The sequence below is a fragment of the Orcinus orca genome, chromosome 20 (assembly GCF_937001465.1).
Source record: "Orcinus orca chromosome 20, mOrcOrc1.1, whole genome shotgun sequence".
Taxonomy (NCBI): Eukaryota; Metazoa; Chordata; class Mammalia; order Artiodactyla; family Delphinidae; genus Orcinus; species Orcinus orca.
The window spans coordinates 10429452-10452400 of NC_064578.1; the positions used below are offsets into that span (position 1 = coordinate 10429452).

The 22949-nt window shown below is 44.9% G+C and overlaps 1 protein-coding gene across 1 annotated transcript in view; it reads left to right on the forward strand.

The window, feature by feature from the left end:
• Positions 1 to 402: 402 nt before the first annotated feature.
• ADAMTS18 (ADAM metallopeptidase with thrombospondin type 1 motif 18) overlaps positions 403 to 22949 on the forward strand; it is a 157645-nt gene continuing 135098 nt past the window's right edge. Inside the window, exons 1-2 of the mRNA XM_033406432.2 lie at positions 403 to 1147; positions 4071 to 4387. Coding sequence (XP_033262323.1) covers positions 874 to 1147; positions 4071 to 4387 — 591 coding nt within the window. The 5' untranslated portion in view covers positions 403 to 873. The remainder of the gene's footprint in view (positions 1148 to 4070; positions 4388 to 22949) is intronic.

Below are 22949 nucleotides of genomic sequence, written 5' to 3' on the forward strand. Positions count from 1 at the left end.
GTTACCGGGATTACTCTCTGGGTAGCGAGGTACTCTGGAGCCCAGCCAAGCCCGGTTTCCTCAACCTTATCAAGGGGTTAATAAGGCCCACCTTTGCAAGGAGAGGGTCCGAGGTGAGCGAGATAAAGCAGAGGAGGGCAGCTGGCCCTTTGGAGGTACTGAGAACGCTAAATACCTGGGCTGTCTCGCCAGGAGACTTGTAAAACAGAAGTCTGCACCGGCAGCGAGAGAAGTCGCGCCACTCACCTGAGTGCCGCCCTGCTCGGCTCATCCCTCCGTGCGCTTCAGTGACGTTTTCCCAGCCTGGCCCAGGGCGCTCTCCTCCCTCCCTCGGCGGTCGCTCCCTCCCTCCCCCTTCCTCTCCCCCAGCCTCCCCTCCCCGTGCGCCCCCTCCCTCGGAGCGGGAGCGGGGAATCCCACGCCCTTGCACCAGCCCGGGGGCTCGGACGGGCCCGGGAGCCGCTGGTCGCCAATCACCGTGCGGTGGAGAGGCGGGCGCTCGGCTCCGGCGCGCTGGGGGAGCCAGCTGCCTCTGCTGGCCCCGGGAGCCTCAGACGCTCATCCCGACACAGACAGACGCACGGACGGGAGGACAGGCGCGAACAGAGTCCCCCGGCCATCTGCGCTCGGAGGCGCGCGCCAGCCCTGGTCCGGGGCTCCCCCGTGCCGCCTCCAGGAGCCGCAGGCGGCGCTGTGCAGGCCGGCGCCGGCGGGAGGGAGGGCGCGCGAGCTGCCGGAGCCGGGGAGGCCCGGCGCTCCCGGCCCGCGATGTGAGCGGCGGCGGCTCCCACCTGGCGCCGCACCTGGAGCGCCGCGCTCCGGGGCGGCGGGGAGGATGTGCGCCGCCCGCAGCCGCCGCGCCCGCACCTGACCATGGAGTGCGCCCTCCTGCTCGCGTGCGCCCTCCCCGCCGCCCGCTCGGGCCCGCCGTGGGGGCCGGCGGGACGGGGGCGCGTGGCCAAGGCAGGTGCCCGGCTGGGAGGCGCCGATGGCGGGTGGCCGGGGACCCCAGCCCCGCCGCGCCCCTCACGCACGGTGTCACCTTTTCTCTTGCAGGCGCTCCAGCTCTGCTGCCTTTGCTGTGCGTCGGTCGCCGCAGCCTTAGCCAGTGACAGCCGAGGCGGCGGCGGCAGCGGATTAAACCACGGTTCGTATTCGCCCCCCCGCCCCCACCCCGCAGAAGGGCTTCTCCAGGCACTTTGTCCCTTCCTTCCCCCTAAAGAGAGAAAGGGCAGACGAGGCCACCCCTCCCCCCCACGTGGCAGGTGTGCGCGCGTCCTGGAAACGGTTCCTGTTTGGAGAGGGGGATGTGGCCCGGACTCTGAACTTATCGGAAGAATCAGTGCCTCAAGCTGCAAGTCACATAAATGAGAAAACAATACTTTCCCTCGTTCACAGACGGCTGGTTTAAAAAAAAAAAAAAATCCGTGCTGTGGTGAGAAATTAGAAAGTGAGTGGATATTGACTAGGTAGCTGGTATCAAAGGGCACCGTCCTCATCTCCTTCCTCTTCCGGGAAAGGACATGCCCCCTTCTTCCCCCATCTTCTTTCCTCCCCCATCTTTCCTCTCCCCCATCTTCCTTCCCCCCGCTTCACTTCTGTCCCCTTTCTCCCTTTCCTTCCTTCTTTCTCCGTTTTCTCTTCCCTCGTATCATTGATTCCCAAAGATCACTTTTAGAGAGAGGAAAGCAGGTAGCCTCTGGTGGGGGGGCGGGGGGTTTTGCTTTATCTCCTTTGAAGTTCCGTCGCTTCAGACTTCCAGAACACTCTTTACTTCTGTCATTTATTAACTTCTCCCTGGCACCTGGAAGGAAAATCCTTGTTTCCATTGTTCCCAGGGGCTACTGGAGAACAGCTGATTCCTGATCCAAGGTTTCTATAGCAAGACCTTGATGTCTAGCTGGGGTTTTATCATTTTTTAGTTTTGCAGGGTTATCTCCTCCTCTCAGGGGACCAGGGATCATCCTGGGGAGAGGGGGGATGGCAGAGTCATGGAGAAAGGCTGTGCCGCCAGGGAGTGGGTGAGTGAGGGGACAGGGGAGAGCCAGGAATTTGCCCTTGAGAAATTCGCCTTTTGTCCAACCAGAAAAGCTGGCTGCAGTTTCTAAAACAACCCCTCATTGTTTCATCAGGGCCAAATGGCTGGAGGTCCCCTCCATTCCAGCTACCACCTGTAAGGACCTCATCTTTAGGTAGCCCCTGAGCCGATTAATCAGATCACTCACTACAGGGGCCCTGACTGCCCCTCGTCCCATCAAGGACTGAATATTACCATCAGCTTGCTTGTTCATTCTCCCCTTGGAAACAAACTAGTAGCAGGTGTGTGGGTGGGGGGCTTTGCAGGCTGATTCTGCAGACCGCTGGCTGGATAAGGCTTCTGCGTGTTCTCTCAGCTAAGAGCAGGCAGAGTTTCAGATGGCTTTGGTCAAGGAGGTAAGAATCAACTTACAGAGACTGTGTCTGAGCACATGTCAGGGATGCTTTTCACAATTAGGTTTTAGTATGGGGGAGGGAGAAGGTGGTTTGTCCCTAAGAAAAAGCTGTGTTTAATCAAAAGCCACATACCAGGAAAACGGCATAGTAGCAATTTTAAAGAGAGGAGAAATCATGTATATCCCACTCAATTTTTTTAAGGTTAAGAGAAAAACATTTTTTTCAATTGCTTTTTAATATGCATGTCAATTAGATAGTATTTCTAGTTAAAGGAGTGAAGAAGAAAATGGGGGAGAACGGCAAGAACCTTGTAAGAATGAATTTCTCAAGCAATATGAGTAACAGATGGTTCATACACAGAACATAGTTGAAAATTATTGTCATATTGGGATTTTTTTTTTAATGTAGGACCAATTAGAATATCACTCGTTGATCCCTACTAGCTACAGGGCTTCTGTTCATTCCTTAGCTTTTTTCTTTCTTTTCTCTTCTTGTTTTTTTTTTCTTTTTTCTTTTTTCCGGTTGTTGACTATTTTGGGAAAAGGGAAATTCCTCTTGCTTTTCCTCCTCCAGTAACCAAGGACCCAAGTGACTCAAACATGCCTCTTGGTTATTCAGAATCTTTCTAAACACGGTCCAAATTAGTTTCCCATTCTGTGGCTAGAAAGTGGAAATACAGAGCGTTTTTTAATGCGCAGAGGGCATATTCCAGATCATCTTGTGGGATGATACTTTTCAGTTTCAATGTCGTGTGATAGAAAACAGTTTGCTAGCCTCGTTTTTTCAAGCAGCAAATTGTTGTTTAACTTCTCTTCTCTGGGACAAGCAGTAATTAGCGCTGCTCTAGGGAGCAACAGTGAAGGTATTTTTAAACACGTCTTTCCAGGTGTCCCCTGATCTGACACGCCCCCACCAACATGTCTGAGCAATTTTCAGCAACAGACTGTAGTGGGAAGTTCTGACAATTTCGAGGCATTTTTATGTATCCACTCTATTTTATACTTACAATTAAATGGAATTGTCCCAGGGAAAGCTCGTTTGTAAAACGCTGAGTGATACAAGTGCTGGAGTTTTATTATCACATATAATTAATATTGGAAACATAAAACTACAGTTACTTGTTAATTACCTGAGAATTCATCTCAAGTTACTCAGTGCTGTGAGTTACATTTGAAATTTAAACTCTGTCCCCCCCACCCCAATGCTCCCAATGTAGTTTAAGCACAAAGGTATCATCTTGGAAAAAAGTGTTCCTTTCTTGGCTTTGTGGTTTTTATAGTTATTAATACTGTCTCCCCCAAATCAATTTTTATGTATGGATGACTCTATGACTAATATATAAAAAGTCCATCTCTCTCTGCAGACCATGAGAGTTGTGGCATTTTCCAGAAACATTCTTGACGTTCTACAAGATGGTGCCTGACTTACAGTTTCTGTAGGAATTGCTGTGGCAGAGCTAATTGTCAAGATCACACAATTCCCCTTGTCATGAGCTGCTCTGAATTATAGGTAGTTTAGGTGCGAGGCAATAGAACAAGTACCTTTCAGCTGTGTGTTGCTCTTTGCCAGCCTTTTGGAAAGGGACCCTCGGGCACTGCGGGCCGTGGGTGCTGACAGCGAAACCTTTCCCATTGCAGATTACGTCTTTGTCACGCCGGTAGAAGTGGACTCGGGCGGGTCATATGTTTCACACGACATTTTGCACAGCGGCAGGAAAAAGCGGTCGGCGCAGAGTGCCAGCAGCTCCCTGCATTACCGATTTTCAGCATTTGGACAGGAACTACACTTAGAACTTAAGCCCTCGGCAGTCTTGAGCAGTCACTTTATTGTCCAGGTACTTGGAAAAGATGGTGCTTCAGAGACTCGGGAACCCGTGGTGCCAAGATGTTTCTATCAGGGATTTATCAGAAACGACAGCTTGTCCTCCGTCGCTGTGTCTACATGTGCCGGCTTGGTAAGCACCCCCTACTCCCTCTTTCCTGTGTTTTGTATAACTGGAATGAACAGATGTCTGCAATCCTAAGTGCTCTTGCAGCCAACTCCACACATTCACACTGTCAGCTTTGATACGTATAATATTCTCAATTGAATTAATCTAATCTGCTCCCAGAAAAAGAAAATCTATCTAAAAGAACTTTAATTACCATTTAGAACGTTCTTTTGATGTTTAATGGTCTGGGCCTCTTCATTTTCCATGTTTGAGACGATCCCCCAAGGAAATTAATGTGATGGATGCCATTCGCTTTGGAAAGTCTTGAGAGACCAGGCTTTATATAAATCTAACAAGCTGCGTGCCTCCACAGTGCTTTGAAACAGGGAAAACCGTATTTAATGCAAAAGTGTGTTCGCTGCCCTGGGAAGCCCAACCTTCCCTGTGGAAGGGAGGCCTCTTGTTTTCTTTCAACTAATCTGTTCATGTTGTCCTGCTCACATAAAGCGTCCTTTCTGAGTGTGATGTGGTGTGTTCAGGGGCTGGTGGGATTACGTGTGGCATCCAGGAAGGCAGGACACTTAAAGAGATTTGGGACGAGCGTTATTTCCTCTTGTGTAATCCTCAGCTGTTGGGCTCGAGATCAAGAATATTGGTATAAATGATGCTTGTCTCAGGATTCAGTCATCTGTGAGACAATAAATGGTGATCTGGGTCGATTTCATCTTGTGTTGCAATTGAGACGTGTCTGTAACTGACAGAAGAGTTTGTGTGTGTTCAGACACACCATGGTCATGCTCTGGCATGGCTAGAAGAAGGAAAATGTGAGAAAGCCCAGCTGAGGATGTAGTTAGTGTGATGTACGTGATGCATCGTGACTGAGCAAGAGAGAGGGGCTCAGGCGCTGGTGAATGAAGACTCCCGTGTTCTTGGCTAGCTGAAACTTTATTATTTAACTTTTTTGTTTTCATATTGTGACTTGACATGTAGTTAAAATCTTTTATCACAACCAGAGTTACGATATTTTTTCGTATGGTCTTTAAACTACAGAGTGAAGCAAAGATTTAACGATTCCTGGCTAAGCTGGATCTGTTTAAATGAGCAATATGGCTTGCTAGTGACCTATATGTTCTAAGATAGTTACACACACCTAGGCAGCCCACACACACGTGAATATATCTTGTTTTTGTTGTTTGGTTGGTTTGGTTGTCATGAGTCTACTGCTTGTTTGGGAACGTCCCCCTCTTTTCCCTCTCTTCTATCTATTCCAGTATCCTTATGTCTTCAGAAGGAGGTTAGGCCCTCCATCACAGTGGCTTAAACTATCCCATTCCAGATAACCCAGTGGTGAAGGGTAGTCTGTCCAAGTTCATCTTTCATAGCAGCCCTTACTAGTAGGACCGTGGGCAAGTTATGAATCTCTCTGTGTCTTAGTGTCTCTCTCTCTCTACAATGGGAATAACAAGAGCGTTTACAGCACCGTGGGGATAAAGTGACTTCCTACATGGAAAGTGCTACAGCAGCTCTTGGAAGGCGCTTAGTCTCCCCGTGGTTAATGCGCTCAATATTCCACTTTCTGTGAGTGATAGGAAATCTGACCAATTATCCCGTATTCACAGATGTTAGGTTGTTTCTCCTAAGAAGGAGATTCACTTTTGAACAGGGAATGACCACTTAACACAAAGAATGAGGCAAATTAAAAAGTTCCATCTTTGGGCTGCAGGTGAAAGAAGTCATTGGCAACCACATCTGCCCGTGTATAAGGCCGAGATAATGTTTTTCTTTGCGTACCAATCTGACTTTTGTTTGTTTTTATCTTTTAAATTCAATTTTTATTTTATATTGGACTGTAGTTGATTTACAGTGTTGTGTTAGTTTCAGGTGTCCAGCAAAGTGACTGAGTTATACATATACGTACACATATATGCGTTCTTTTTCAGATTCTTTTCCCATATAGGTTATTACTGAATACCGAGTAGGGTTCCCTGTGCTCTACAGTAGGTCCTTGTTGATTATCTATTTTATATATAGTAATGTGTATATGTTAATCCCAAACTGCTAATTTATCCCTCCCCCACACCTTTCCACTTTGGTAACCATAAGTTTGTTTTCAAAGTCCGTGAGTCTGTTTCTTGTTTGTAAATAAGTTCATTTGTATCATTTTTTTAGATCCCACATATAAGCAAAATCATATGATATTTGTCTTTCTCTGTCTGACTTACTTCACTTAGTATGATCATCTCTAGGGCCATCCATGTTGCTGCAAATAGCATTTCATTCTTTTTTATAAGGCTGTTATAAATTGAAATCATGAAACTCACAATCTGTTCCTACTTTTCAACAAGCCAGCCACATACACTTAATTAACTTTAGTTCTGTAGGCCTCAGTTTCCTCTCCTGAGCCATGTGAAATTAATTCTAAGACCACGGCCATCTCTAGGCATCTGAGTCCAATTATCCAATTGTTTGGGCCCATGGGGCATGGGGTAGGGAGAGGATCAAGCTTATCCCCCTTGCATTACCCACCTCCCCAAGTCCCTGCCGAACAGCAGCAAAATACAGACACAGCCATCCTCAATCAAACAATAAGGAAAATAAAACAAGGAAGAGGACAGAGCCACAAATGAGAAGCTGAGACACTGCTCTGTATTAACGCCTGTAACTTCTATTGAGGTATAATGTGTATACAGAAAAGGGCAAAAATGTATACACAGAAAAATGCAAAAATCGTGGAGTACAGCCTAATGAATTTTTACAAAGTTCACACCGCTGTAACCCACAACCAGATCAAACAGGACATTACCAGTGTCCCAGAAGACCCCTACCCCACATCCCCTTCCAGTGACTGTCCACCAGAAGTAACCACTGTCCTAATTTGTCACATAGCTTACGTTCGCCTCTTTAAAAATTTTTTACCTAAGAGACGGTCATACAATAATTCCTCTGTATGAATATTCTACATTGTTTCCATCTAATTGTTGGTGGCATTTAAATTGTTTCCAGTTTGGGGCTGTTAGGAGGAGGAATACTAAACATTCTCGTCTATGCCTTTTGGTGAGCTTATGGACACATTCTGTTGGAAACATACCAAAGACTGAAGTTGCTGGGTCATAGGTTAATATATATGTTTTCCCTAAAGCAAAATAGCGAGCAGTATGGTCAGTGTCCGTTTGTTGGTTTTGCGGCTAACCCTTATACAGGCAGCGCTCACCCTAAGCAGGGAGAGCGGCACCGCCCAGCTCCTTCCCCAGGAACTGCACTTACCGCTCTTTTCCTAGATTCAGCCAAACAGCTTTTCAGAGCGGTTGCACTGATTTACACGGCCATCAGCAGTGTGTAAGAGTTCCAGTTGCTCCACATTCTCATCAACACTTGGCTGTTGTCTGTCTTTCCCATTTTTGCCGCTCCCACTGATGGATGTGAAGCAGTATCACACAGTGGGTTTGGTTTGCATTGTTCTGATGGTTAATGAAGTTGAGTATCCTTTCTTATGCCTACTGGCCACTTGTATACCCTCTTTTGTGATATCATATATGGACAAGAAGTATTATACAGGTTTTCCCTGTTATCTGAAAGTAGAGCGTCCCTATGAAGTCTTTCGTAAGCCAAAATGACAAAAGCAAAGAAGCAATTACCTTAGGACACATCTTGGCAATGAATGCACAGAATAAATGGACATAAAGCACAAGTGCTCACAGACGTAGTTCAGAGCTACAGTGACTTGATGCAGAGATGCTTAGTGCAGTTCCTGGGCAAGGAGCTGGGCAGTGCCACTCTCCCTGCTTACGGTGAGCGCTGCCTGTATAAGGGTTAGCTGCAAAACCAACCAACAAACACTGACCACGCTGATCGCTATTTTGCTTTGTTTTTTTTCCATAAAAACGAAAATCCTCTTCGTATTTCTTTTGGTTAGCAAAAACCAGGTGCTAATTGCGTTTTTCATAAAAGCAAAGTGACATAAAGCAAACTTGCGAAAGTGGAGGACTCCTGTATATGTTTTCAGCCCAAACTGTGGTGCTTTTTCCTTTCTTTGTGAAGAGAAACAAGGCTTCTGAGCAAAAACACCTTTGCCAACTTAGCATCTTTGATATCATGGCTTTGCATCTCTAACGATGCATTGACCTGCATATGAAACACTGTTGGATAGCAATAGTGAACTCTGGGAAATCACTTGAGGCTCCACATTGAAGAATCTCTTCTCTAGGCCCATTGAGAGATGGGGATGGAGGAAAATCATCACTCCAGGAGGAAGAATCTTTCCTTCTAGCTACCCAGAACCCACGAACACTGCTCACCTTCTTTGGTCAGACAGGGGGTTCCTAAGGTGAATTAGCAAGTGCTGTAATGCATTCAGAATAGAATAATTCAAGGCTTCAGGAGATGGGCAGGTCTCTAACATGCTTGGTGGACGGGCAGGTCTCTTACACGCGTGTCAGAGTTCACAAGCCGGAAGAGATAAACGACTCTTCTGGCACGAATACAGAAACTGGCATGAGGTGAAGGAGACTGAGATGAATCTTCTTTCACCTGAAATGTCTCCGTTGGTGTTTCCTCGAGACGGGGGCTGGCAACTGGCATCAGAGTGACTTTCAAGGTTCTAGCAATTTCCTAGTGTGCATCAGTGTGTACTAAAAAAGTGAGAAGTCCCCTTTAGATAATAGAGTACTGACAGGAAAGCTAACCATTAACTTGACTTGGTAGGGAAACTCCAAGAGCGAGCGAGAGAGGGTGGAGGGGTTCTAATAGTGAAATATATTTGCATACATACATATTCCGGTTAGGATTTCTCCGGCAGGGAATTCAGTAATTCAGAATTAAACTATACTCGAAATAGTCTCTTAAAATGTACCCCCCATACACGATGGGTCTCATTTTATTCAGGAGTTAAGTAGGCAGTTATTTACTTGGAATAATCCATTAAACAGGAGTTGTAAACTTCCACGAGTGAATCTGCCTACCGTTATGTCTGGAGGGGGTGTCCTTTAAAATTTTTTTTGGAGTATAGTTGCTTTACAATGTTACGTTAGCTTCTACTGCACAGCGAAATGAATCAGCCATACGTATACATATATCCCGTCCCTTTTGGATTTTCCTCCAATTTAGGACACCACCGTGCATTAAGTAGAGTTCCCTGTGCTCTACAGTATGTTCCCATCAGTTGTCTATTTTATATATAGTATCAATAGTGTACATGTGTCAAGCCCAATCTCCCAGTTCCTCCCACCCGTCTCCTTTCCCCCTTGGTGTCTGTACATTTGTTCTCTACGTCTGTGTCTCTATTTCTGCTTGGCAAATTAGGTCATCTATAAGATTTTTCTAGATTCCGCATATATGCATTATTATACAACATTTGTTTTTCTCTTTCTGACTTCACTCTGTATGACAGTCTCTAGATCCATCCACGTCTCTACACATGACCCGATTTCGTTCCTTTTTATGGCTGAGTAATATTCCATGTATATATGCACCACGTCTTCTTTATCCATTCCTCTGTTGACAGACATTTAGGTTGCCTCCATGACCTGGCTATTGTAAATAGTGCTGCTATGAACATTGGGGTTGCACGTGTCTTTTTGAATTATGGTTTTCTCAGGGTATATGCCCAGTAGTGGGATTGCTGGGTCGTATGGTAGTTCTATTTTTAGTTTTTTAAGGAACCTCCATACTGTTCTCCATAGTGGCTGTGTCAATTTACATTCCCACCAACAGTTCCCTTTTCTCCACACCCTATCCAGCATTTATTGTTTGTAGATTTTTTGATGATGGCCATTCTGACCAGTGTGAGATGATACCTCATTGTAGTTTTGATGTGCATTTCTCTAATGATTAATGATGTTGAACATCTTTTCATGTGTTTGTTGGCCATCTGTGTGTCTTCTTTGGAGAAAGGTCTGTTTAGGTCTTCTGTCCATTTTGGGATTGGGTTGTTTGTTTTTTTGATATTGAGCTGCATGAGCTGCTTGTATATTTTGGAGATTAATCCTTTGTCAGTTGCTTTGTTTGCAAATATTTTCTCCCATTCTGAGGGTTGTCTTTTCGTCTTGTTTATGGTATCCTTTGCTGTGCAAAAGCTTTTAAGTTTTTGTTTGTTTGTTTGTTTGTTTGCTGTATGCGGGCCTCCGGCCCCTCCCGCTGCGGAGCACAGGCTCCGGCACGCAGGCCCAGCGGCCATGGCTCACGGGCCCAGCCGCTCCGCGGCATGTGGGATCCTCCCGGACCGGGGCACGAACCCGTGTCCCCTGCATCGGCAGGCGGACTCTCAACCACTGCGCCACCAGGGAAGCCCCTGCTTTTAAATTTTTTAAATTTTGAATGCCTTTCAACAGGAACAAGCTCTCTCCAGCTCACCACTGCCCCCTATGCCTGGCTGCCTTACACCCTGTGAAGGTTATGTAGGTTTGCAGAACTTTGTCCCAGAATCTCAGGGTTGCAGATGAGCCCAATCTAATCACTCTCTGCCGTGCACGTTCTTTTGACCATACCCAGCATCTCCTTGACCACCATGTTGATGAAACTGTCATTACATCCAGGAAGCCTATGCCATTGTCAGGAGACCCTTCATCTTGATGTTGAACTACATACAACCTGCCTTCTTATGACTTTCACCTGTATTTCTTAATTTCGTTGTCTGGGATGCTTTGTCTTTCTTCCTACATACTAGGAGATCTCAAAGACCCTTTTGCCCCCAATTTTTCTACCTCGGCATTCCTTTTTCAGGAAGACAGTAATTTTCAGAGTGTGGTCAGCTGGATTAGCTTAACTTGAGGTGTTGAAAATGTCAATATCTCTACATACAACAGAAGGTCAGGGAGGCTGGGCCCAGGAGTACGTATTTTTAATTCTCCAAGTGATTCTAATAGGTATTAACATTAGAGAACCATTGGATTAAGACATTGGACATATAGGCAAGTTTTTTTTTTTCTTAATTGCTGTTGGTTTGACAGACTGAGCCCATTTCTGCAACTTAGTAGAAATGTCACATTTGGAGAACTGACCGGAAAGATACATTGAATGACTGTCATTCAGGTATCGATGGGCTTCTGTTATGTCAGGCACTGTTCAGGGCACAGGGTGGAAGAAGCTGCAAGCAAGGTGGATGCTGTCTTTCGTGTCACTGGATTTCATTCTAAGGAAGAAATGGAGTGGTGATGTTAGACCGAGAAATGCTATTTTATTTTGAACCAGGCTGTGAGGCAGCAGAGCCCTGGAACAAAGGGTTCATGGAGTATGGTTTTAGATTAGGGTGTTAACAACTCAGAAATGTCCTGTGTTAAAGACATTTGCTTAACTGTTTAAAAAGTTTCCCTAACTTATTTGACTGTGGAAACTTTTTTTCAAGGAACCTCTCTTCATAGTCTGCTAGTGACAAGAAAATCACCAAAGCACTAATTCCCAACAGAGGTACTATAATATTATGTATTGATTTCTAACTAAGAGGTATTCCAGCCATAAAAGGGTTTTATGACCCTATAAGTGGTATCATGGTCGTATATGCCGATAAAATTCGGGAAACTTTTATTAAGCAAATGTCTTTGCTCTAATACATTTCTCACCTTCTAATGTGCCTTGGGAAGCTCTAAGCGGTGGAATTTTGATACTAATTTGACTGCTTCCCCATCCCCCCTTTTAAGCCATGCTTCCATCCACAACTTGCCCAGGGTTCCATGGTTCACCACGAAAGAACAATTCTTAGGTCTGAGATTATTTGTACGTTATTGGTACCAGATGAATCCAGCTACTGCGTATGTCTTCCAGTTGGGAAAACGCACCTCTTGCTTAAACTCTGGACACTCAGCTCCAATGTGAAGATCAAAGCAAGAGGCATGCAAAAATGCCACCCCTATAGCATTTGTGCCCAGATCTGTGATACGTGGGTGCTTTGCCTCTGATTAATCCCCTCAGCAGGGGGCCCAGCTGGCGGGAGTGGTAGAGAGCTGTGCTGTTCCTTTGGCGTCTTCTGTCCAGTCTCTGATTAGGATCCAGCCTCAGCATCACATCAGGGGCTCAGAGTGGAATATGTACCACGAAATCCCTCCAGCCTTGACTGCCGATGCACCGTCCAATTCTGTCCCTTGGTTTTCCTTCCTTTCCTTTTGCTTTGTCTGCAACAATTAAACCATAAGTGGTGTTTCTCTTCCATGGCTGGCTGCCCTAATGTCCCCATTGTCTCTTTCTTAGTGGTGGCCTTTTCGGACTCCGACGGCAGGGACCCGTTCTCCGGAGAGCCTAGGTCCCTGAAAGGAGCTTTGGTAGCAGTTGGTTTCAATAGGCGGTAGGGGAACACTTTGATCTCCTTGTTTTTCAGAAGTATTTTATGACTCAGAAAGCTCCGCCATTGAGTTGTCTGTTGCTGGTCGCTGGCTGCCCGGTAGTCTTTAGAAAGATTTCCATTCATAAAAGGGCTGAAGTTAAATGACCTTAGTCCAGACAGGCAGAAAGAACGCAGGCTCTCCTGCTTTGTGGGGCCTCGTTAACCAGCAGAGGTTTGCTGCGTGACACACACCCCCTCGGCACTTTTTGGTCACTTGACAGGATCACGTGAGGTTAAGGATTAGACTGGGTTCTATTTACAAGTTTTTGGACACAGGCTGACCCAAATCAGAGATGTTTTCTTAGGTTATGCCTTGTTTCATCAAGGGTAAAAAGATTTTTTTTTTCCTCTTTCCTGTATGCTCCTTTCAGACGTGATGTGTGAAGATGATTATTTGCTCATAACAACACTTTTAGCAAAATGCCAGGCAGTCTTTTTTTTTAAAAAATTGTCAAGGTGTTCTGATGATGGAATGTATGATGTACACTAAAGTGGAAATGCCTTTGAACTTAGCTTTCAGTCTCCAATCCTAAGTTTTGTTTTTAATCACTAAAGACTCTTAAAAACAATTACAAAGAAAAATCTAAAAGATCAAGATTCATCATTTTGGCAACTGTGTAAAGTATCTTGTGAGTTTTATAGCTATTTTGACTGTGTCGTGTTTCCTGAGTACCAGTGTCTCTCTAGAAAAATTCACTTCTCTGTGAAGACTAGGAAGCGTGTTGTATATTGAACTACTTCTTTGTGTTATTTTGATATTTAAAACAAATGTAAAGTTCTTTCATCCTAATAAAGCATATCTAGGTTTCATTGAACAAAAAACAAACAAAAAACCCCACCAAGGTTCTTGCCAGAGAGCGGGACCCCCAGGCTGATTTGAAGGGTGCTCTCATGGGAGGGTGGAAGGCTGATCCTTTCTCCCCATGCTCTCTGCCTGTTAGAGGATGGCCACTGAAGCATCAGTCTCCCCGAAGGCCAGAATTGTGAATCTTGGGCTCTGCACCTCAGTTTTCTCATCTGTAAAGAGATGAGAAATGGGCAATGGTAACTCCCTCTCTCAGGATTGTGACGAGCTGTGAATGAACTCTATCCTCGATTATTCTTTTCATTGTTGTTTGGTTTTTTATTGAGTTATAGTTGGTATACAATATTATAAAGTTACAGATGTTCACTATAGTGATGCACGATTTTTAAGGGTCATCCTCCATTTATAATTATTATAAAATATATATATATATAAAATACTCCATTTATAATTATTATAAAATACTGGCTGTATTCCCCATGTTATACAATATATCCTTGTAGCTTATTTTATATGTAATAGTTTGTACCTCTTACTCTCCTACCCTTATATTGCCCCTCCTCCTTTTCTCTCCCCACCGGTAACCACTAGTTTGTTCTCTGTATCTGTGAGAGTTTACTTCTTTCCGTTATATTCACTAGTTTGTTGTAGTTTTTAGATTCCCTGTGTAAGTGATACCATACAGTATTTGTCCTTCTGTCTGACTTACTTCACTTAGCATAATACCTCCAAGTCCATCCATGTTGCTGCAAATGGCACAATTTCACTCTTTTTCAGTAGTATTCCATTGTGTCTGTGTGTGTGTGTGTGTGTGTGTGTGTGTGTGTGTGTGTAGATACACACACACACACACATCTTCTTTATCCATTCACCTGTTGATGTACATTTAGGTTGCTTCCGTATCTTGGCAATTGTAAATCATGCTGCTGTGAGCGCTGGGGGTGCGTGTATCTTTTTGCATTACTGTTGTTGCTTTCAGATATAGACCCAGGAGTGGAATTGCCGTGTCATATGGTAGTTCCTTGATTATTCTTGACTTTGGTCTCTGAGAGGGTCTAGGAAGGAAACGGTAATTGAAGCTCCTGCCCTGGAGCCTTTTCGAGCTCCTCAGAACAGGAAATGAGCCCTTGGATGTTGGCAATCGTCCTGGTGAGAGTCCTGGGGGTTTTGTGGGGGAAGGTAACCACTACTTGATCAACTGTGAAGACATAAAATGAGAGGAAGATAAAGAATCAAAGAGGAAGGAGCAAAGAAATCGATAAAGATGGGCATCAAGGTGCATAAGATAAAGCAGGGCAGTGTAATGTAATGCTACACTGCAGGTAATGTAGTGTAATTACAGGTAACGTAGTGTAATGCTTTACTGTGTGACCCAGGTCAGATTACTTACCCTCTCTGGGCTTAATTTCTTCACTGGCCAGATGAGGATAACAGTAGTTCCTCCCTCAGGTTTACGGATGCTTAATTGAAACAAAAATGGTCCGTGTACAATGCTAAAAAACAGTGCCTGGCACATAGTAATAACATTGATAGTGTGATAATATATCAAGTAGTAATTGGTATTATCGTAGCAGAATTGGCTAATGCCAATCCACCTTACCACCCACAGACAGTAAAGTTGTAGTCTAGATATTAATAACAGTTTATATTGATTGAGCATGTATTGAATTACTAAAACTGGCGCCATGGGCTTCCCTGGTGGTGCAGTGGTTGAGAGTCCGCCTACCGATGCGGGGGACACGGGTTCGTGCCCCGGTCCGGGAAGATCCCACGTGCCGCGGAGCGGCTGGGCCCGTGAGCCATGGCCGCTGAGCCTGCGCGTCCGGAGCCTGTACTCTGCAACGGGAGACGCCACAACAGTGAGAGGCCCGCGTACCGCAAAAACAAACAAACAAACAAACAAAAAACCAAAACTGGCGCCGTGGAGAGGAAGATTCAGCTAAGACACAGATGGAGGCCTTAACGATATTTAACCACCAGTCGGCATATTGCTATTCAAGGTCTAAAGTAGCAATTTTTTTTTTCCCATGCGCTTGAAAAAGACTTGGGCACTTTGGAGGGGAAAAAACTATATATATTTAGGCTCTGCTTCTGAACATTCAGTAGGTACTAGGTAGAGCCTGTGTGTCCACTTGAATAAAGGAAAGAAAAGCTTCACAGATGGTTCCGGGGGCACTGGGGCCTGTGAATCATTGTCCTAAAGAAGTCCGCAAAGAACCTTCTCCGGGGAGATAGAAGACTAGTGGAACATGCTTTTGGAGAATTGTTTTTGCTTTTGGAATGCATCACACCTTGTAAAAGTGTGGTCATTGATGCTCTGACTAGCGTTAGGCACTGTGTGTACTAAGCGGGGGCAGGTAGGGGTGGCTAATGTGAATCCAGGTGTACAGATGGTTCTTGTTTCTATATTATAGGACTTCTCAGTGGCAAGTATTAGAACAACTCCACCTTGAGCTTGGTTAAGCATAAGAAAATATATTTTTTGGCTCTGGGATAAACTTTCTTCTCTCTCTCTCTCTCTCTCTCTCTCCCCCCCCCTCCCCGCTCCCTCCTCCCCCCCCTCCCCGCTCCCTCCTCCTCCCCCTCCCTCCCCCCTCCCCTCCCTCCCCTCTCCCCTCCCCCTCCCTCTCCTCCCACCCCCCTTCCTCCTCTTTCCTTCTTCCCCTCCCCCACCTTGTACTAGATGACTAGTTTTCAGCAAGGCTGGACCCAAGCTACCCAATGACATAATCACTGCCCTCTTTCTATCAGTCTTTCAGCTCTCTTTTCTCTTCTATCTTGCCCTTCTGCATGCAGGACCACCCGAATTCCAGACATGATTCAGGCGTTTCACTGGGTGCCTGGGTATCTCTTGTGACTTACGGAGCAGTAACTCCGCAGTTGTAACCTATATCATGCGTGAGAACAAGTGGGTGGGGCTCTGGGCTGCATTTGCTCTCTCACCTGTCAGTAAGCCTCACAGGGCCACAGTCAAACCATCTGTGTGTCCAAACAAGACTAAATCGTGTTTTGGTTTCTGTATTGGCGTGTGAATTAACGCACAGAAGGAGGTCTGGGATCATGTACTGCAAGCCAAGAGCTCCCCAGTTACCTATCAGTTTGAAGCTCTTTTTGAAGCCAGAGTTGATTCTTTCTGTTGTGTGTGTGCCCTTAGGATGTACATAAATTGTGTTAGCCAGTACTATTTCTGAAGCGCTTTTTTTTTTGGTGGAGAAGTCCTTAAAAATAATGTGTATCTTGGAGTTCCTTATCACGACGTAAGCATCTATCTTATTCTTTTAACTGCTGTATATGTAATCATTCCCTTCCGGTTAATATATTTGTTTCCAGTTTTTTTTTTTTTTGCTGTTGCTGAAAGAGCATGCATATATATGAGTCTTCTTTGTGTGTGTGGCGGGCAGGGGGGTTATTTTTATAACATCTTTATTGGAGTATAATTGCTTTACAATGTCATGTTAGTTTCTGCTTTACAACAGAGTGAATCAGCTGTATGTATACATATATCCCCATATCCCCTCCCTCTTGCATCTCCCTCCCACCCTCCCTATCCCACCCCTCTAGGTCGTCACAAAGCATTGAGCTGATCTCCCTGTATATGGGTCTTCTTAGTTGCATGCAATTCTATATTTTATGAGAGAGAGAGAGACAGAAAGACCTACTTTGTGAAAAGCTGAGATGCCAAACGCATATGGGATGTAAGCTATGGCCAGAGATTGACTTGCTGATACTGACGTTATCCACCCAATATCACTATCACCTTGGTTGTATAACACGCAGAGTTACTGAGAACTCACTTCATTCTTTGTTTTCCATGAGCCTAAGACAGTGGCTTAGAAAACCAGTTCTCTCCAGGGGAGCATGTGTGCTGGTAAAATTGCATGGTTTCCCACCATCAACAATAAACAATTTAAGGGAAAATGGTACTGATTAATTCCTGAAGTCCAAGTATAAACAGGCCTAATGTTAACAGTGCACATGAAGGCTCTCATGACCCAAAATATTTGCCTGGCTTTCCTGCACATCTCTGTCCACAAACCCAGGAGTTCCTCCTCAGTTAGATCAAGTTATTCCCATGGAAGCGCGTTCCCACGGTTTTTCTATCCAGTTACAGGGCCCCGTACACTCAAATACCATAATACAAGTCTGGTGAGAGTGTGCTGTCTGGACTGCACGCTCACCTCTCCTGAAGGGATGCCTTTGATGTATGGAAGGATTTCATGTTCAGCTGAATTCTTTTGATTGCTTATTCATGCCACTGAGCTTTGAAATATCTTATCTGCCCTTATTACCACCACAAGTCAAGGGGGCATGCTTTCTAATATAAATTATAAAGTGCACATCACTAATTTACTAGAAGCCGGCTATGTGCACACCCTCCTTTAGAACCGGCACTTGAAAGGGATTGAGATAAGCTAGTCAAAGGAGATTATCTCTCTCATTATTTACTGAGTTCTCCCACAGCCGAGTGCTGCTTGAGTGTCTGTGGGTTCATTCTGTGACTTTACAATTCCTCAGCTCCCTTTCATATTTTCCTTTGTCACTTCGAGGAGGCGAATGAAGAGTTACCCCAGATGAATTTCTCTGTCGATAAATAATGAACGCAATTTTTATTTCTACCTTGATTGTCGAGTTGAGGTCTGTTGTAGGCAGCACAGAGATGTGGCTGAAAGAAAATGTTACTGAAAAGCGTTCTCACTCTTTAAATATGCTAATGTGTTTTCCTAAGGCTTAGTCTTGTCTCAGGTTTTACAGTCATTGTTTTCCTGTGAAAGGCACTGAAGTAAGATGAATTCCAGTCCCTTTAAAAGATTCCTTTTGTGCATAAAACAAATGCTAATTTCTGTCTAATATATATTTAGCACTGTCATTTACGATAAAATAATATCTAGATCAGTGAGTCTCAGCCTAGAGAGCTTTAAAAAAATGTAGATGCCCAGAGCCCACCCCAGGCCAATGAAAGCAGGATAGCTGAGGATGAGGCCCAGGTATCTGTGTTTTTAAAAGACTCCCCAGTTGATTCTAATGTGCCGTCAAGTTTGAGGACCCCTGCTCTAGATAAACGTCCTCAGGGACTTTAGAGATGCTGTCACCTTAGAAATGCCTTGTGCAGTAACTTAAGAAGGCAGGATGGTATGTTAAAATGCATGGGAGTTTTAGAAGTTCATCTCTTTCACTTAAGAATTACGTGATCTTGGTGAAATTATTCTTTTTAAAGACAGTTTATTTTTAATTAATTAATTAATTTTTGGCTGCGTTGGCTCTTTGTTGCTGCGCATGGGCTTTTCTCTAGTTGCAGCGAGCGGGGCTACCCTTCGTTGTGGTGCGCCGGCTTCTCATTGTGGTGGCTTCTCTTGTTGTGGAGCACGGGCTCTCGGTGTGCGGGCTTCAGTAGTTGTGGCATGTGGGCTCAGTAGTTGTGGCACACGGGCTTAGTTGCTCCGCGGCATGTGGGATCTTCCCGGACCAGGGCTCAAACCCATGTCCCCTGCATTGGCAGGCAGATTCTTAACTGCTTCACCACCAGGGAAGTCCAGACATTTTATTTTGAAATAGTTTTAGACTCACAAACAGTTGCAAAGATAATATAGAGAGTTCCCATGTATCCTTCACCCAGCTTTGGGACATTATCAAATTATCTGAGAATCTAGTTGCCCTGACTGTAAAGCAGAGATAAAAAAAAAAAAAAAAAAAAAATCAAAAACAACCTTCAAAGTGAAACCGTACACCTAAGGTTGGGACTTGAACCCAGCCAAAACCGACACTGGGACTTGAACCCACTGTCTTTTAATTGAGATCACACACCTGGTCTCAGGACTTAATGAAGCTCCCGTTCTTTCTCTAATTGCAGAAAGAATTCAGTGAGACAAAGTCATAGGTAAGAAGTGGATTTATTTAGAGAGATACACATTCCGTAGGCAGAATGTTGTCCATCTCAAGAGGCGAGAACGGCCCTGGGAGAAACACACTCCACAGACAGAGTGTGAGACATCTGAGAAGGCGAGAGTCCTCGAAATATGCATTGGTTAGTTTTTATGGGCTGGGTAATTTCATAGGCTAATGAGTGGGAGGATTATTCCAACTATCTTGAAGAAGAGGCAGAGATTTCCAGGAATTGGGCCACGCCCACTTTTTGGCCTTTTATGGTCAGCCTCGGAACTGTCATGGCGCCTGTGGGTGTGGCCTTTAGCATATGCTAATGTATTAGAGTGAGCACATAATGAGGCTCAATTGGAAGTCGAAACTTCTGCCGTCTTGAACCTAGTTGGTTCTAACTAGTTGGTTCTCACCAATTTATGTTGTATCCTCAAGGGCTATGTCATGCTTTTAGAGGTTGTGCCCTGCCCCCTTCCTTCCTGTTTCAAAAGGGTTACCTTGAGAATTAAATGAGATAATGATAACATATAAAAATTGTGGGAGTAGAATTCTAAATTGGCCCCCAAGCTTCCCAGCCTCTGGTATATGCACACCTTCTCCCAGTGATTCGATCAACTGCTAATTTAGGTGCTGCTGGGAAGGGATTTTGCAGATGTAATGAAGGCTTCACATCACTTGACCTTAGGACAGGAAGATTGTCCAGGTAGGTTTGACCTATTCTGTGATCACACAGAATCAGGAAAGGCAGAGAGTTTAGCTAGGGGGATTTGACATGTGAAAAATTCTCCATTGCTGGCTTTGGAGGTGGAGGGGGCCACGTGGCAAGGAATGCAGGTGGCCTCTAGCTGACGGCCAGCAAGGAAACGGGGCCTTGGTCCTATAACTAGAAGGGACTGAACTGTGCCAACCATCTGAATGAACTTGAAAGTGGATTCTTTCCCAGAGAAAGGAATGCAGCCTGGCTCAGGCAGAAACCCTGAGCAGAGAACCCAGTCACACTGTGCCCAGACTTCTGACTTGCAGAACTGTGAGCTAATAAATAGGGGTTATTTTTAAGCTGCTAACTATGTGGTAATTTGTTCTGTAGCAATAAAAAAACAAATGCAGAAAACGTCTAGAGTGCTTGCTCTGTAGCTGGCTCAAGCACACGGTCCCTTCCCTTTGCAGAATCACGGTCATCTGAGATTATCCATCAGCCCCTCATGCTGCCTCGTGGGGCAGGTGGGACAGTAGGTCCAAGGAGAAGCAGCAAAAGCCTCCTTCGATTTCACTGTTTACAACTGCGGAGGAAATTGTGATGTGTAGCCCACAGTTTCTCAGGGCACCATTGAGGCGGGGGGAGGGGAGTTTGCTGTGCATGGTAGGACAGACCTCTACCCATTGGATGCCGGTAACCCCCCCCGGCTGTGTCCAAACATGTTTCCAGACATGGCCAGGTGTTCCCTGGGGACATCTTTGTGCCCAGCTGAGAACAGTTGGTACAACACAATCACAAACTGGCCTCTTTAATAGAATGCATTCACGTAAGTTTATTTTTTTCAGTGTATAGTTGTTGATCTCAGTGCCATTAAGAATAATGATTTTAGGTACTTCACCTGCTTTTGAGGAATTTAGCCCAGGAGATCGAGAGGAATGGTATATGGGGACTGGCAGGTGGATTAGGTGGCAGCAGGAAAACCGTCTGAAAGTATATTGAAAGATGTGTATTTGCTTTTGAATTTCACAGTATGCCAATCCAGCCTGCTGAAAATAACTGGATCTCTGAAGGCACAGGGATATATTGATAAGAAAATTGACTCTTGTATTCTTGTGCGGGACGGAGTCTGACCATGTGGATGTAGGTTAGAAATGTGGATTCCGTTTCTGGATTTGCAGCTGAGCTTAGAGAAGAGTTAAATACCCTGTGTGTTCTCTTGATCTATAGGACGGGGGTCAGTGGGCAGTTCTGGGAATGAAGGGAGAATGTCCTCTATGTTTTGTGATCGTGTGTTCAACCCTAGGAGTCTTGTAAAGGTATATTCGATTTTTGTATCTACTGCATGGAGTGGGGCAACTTATTATACATTAACCTCTTAGTACTTGGAGTGGCGAGGTACTTGGAGGTGTTTGGAGAGGTACGGAGCTCTGTTTTAATTGGAATGCTGGGTAAGAAACCTAATTCCCTCATAGTCATAGACTCACCAGCTGACCTGATCGCTGAATCTATTTCTGTCATCCCTTCTTTGAATAGACCCTTCATCTAAGAGTGAGTAGTACATGGGTCCTATGTAATTTGCAACATTCTTTAAATTACTCAACCTCTTTATAAATATACCAGGGAAGCCAAGTCAAGGTCCCTTGGGGGCTTGTATTCTTCGTTCTCAGTAACGAATTGCTGACATTTCTTCTTTCTTTTCTCTCTATTCCTTCCTCTTTCCCACCCATCTACTCATCCTTCTAACCCAAAACATTTATTCCCAGCTTACTATGTGCCTCAGTCCTATCATAGACTATGAAAATACAAAAATGATAATATGGTTCTTAAATTTTAGGATATTCCAACATGAGAGTGGGGAGTATTGTGGACGGGAATATAAACACATAAGGACAGTGTAACAACATCAATATAATTGCTAAGGTGTGTTTAAAGAACCATGAGAGCACAAATAAAGTGATGAGACTAATTTTTAATTCAATGGGCAGGCAATTTCAATGATCCCATTAGCCCATGAGGATATATAAATACCAGGTGATCTTATGCACACGTCTGTGTAAACTTCATTGCTCACAGGTCAATTCAATACCCAGTTCCAGCCACTTCTTACCACCTTCACTGTCGCCACTGTGATCGAAGCCACTCTAATCTGGATTCCCCTGCAGCTTCCAATCTGATGATTCTCTTACGTTGTGTCCCTATGAGGTGTTTTTCTCAAGTAGCCAGATGATTTCACCCTCCTCTTCTCCACCAGCTAATGGCTTTCCATTACCCATAGTATATAATCCAGATTTCTTACCACGGTCTACAAGGCCCTGTATGATCTGGCTCCTTTGGCCTGAGGTCCTATATCTTCTCCCATCGTAAACTCCACCCCAGCCCTTCTGATATCTAGGGAAGGAGCAAAGGGCAGCCACAGGAGTGGGGGCCTTTGAACATCCCCAGAGCCCCCCACTCCTGTGATTGCGCTTTGCTCCTTCCCCCAGATACTCACCTGTTTTCTTCTGACACTTCAGTTCTCTGTGCAAACGTCATCATTGCAGAAAGTTCCTCCCTGACACCCGGTTACTCTCCCTCCCCTGTTCTTGCTTTATTTTTGTTCCTACTCTTTACACATACTACCCGGCTGACTTGTTTACTACCTTGCATATGCTGCCTTCCGCTCTTAAATATCTGTTCCTTGAAGACTGGAGCTTTGTCTCTGCTGTTCCACAGCTGTGTCTCCAGTGGCTAGGATAATCCCTGGCCACTAGTAGACACTCGGTTAACATTTGTTATGTGAATGTATGTAATTAATATGCTGGTAATTTAGAAACAGATACATCATTTCTATGTTTGGCATACATCAGGGATTGGATATTTCTTATGCACGCATGCATTCATTGGAAAAACTCATCAATTG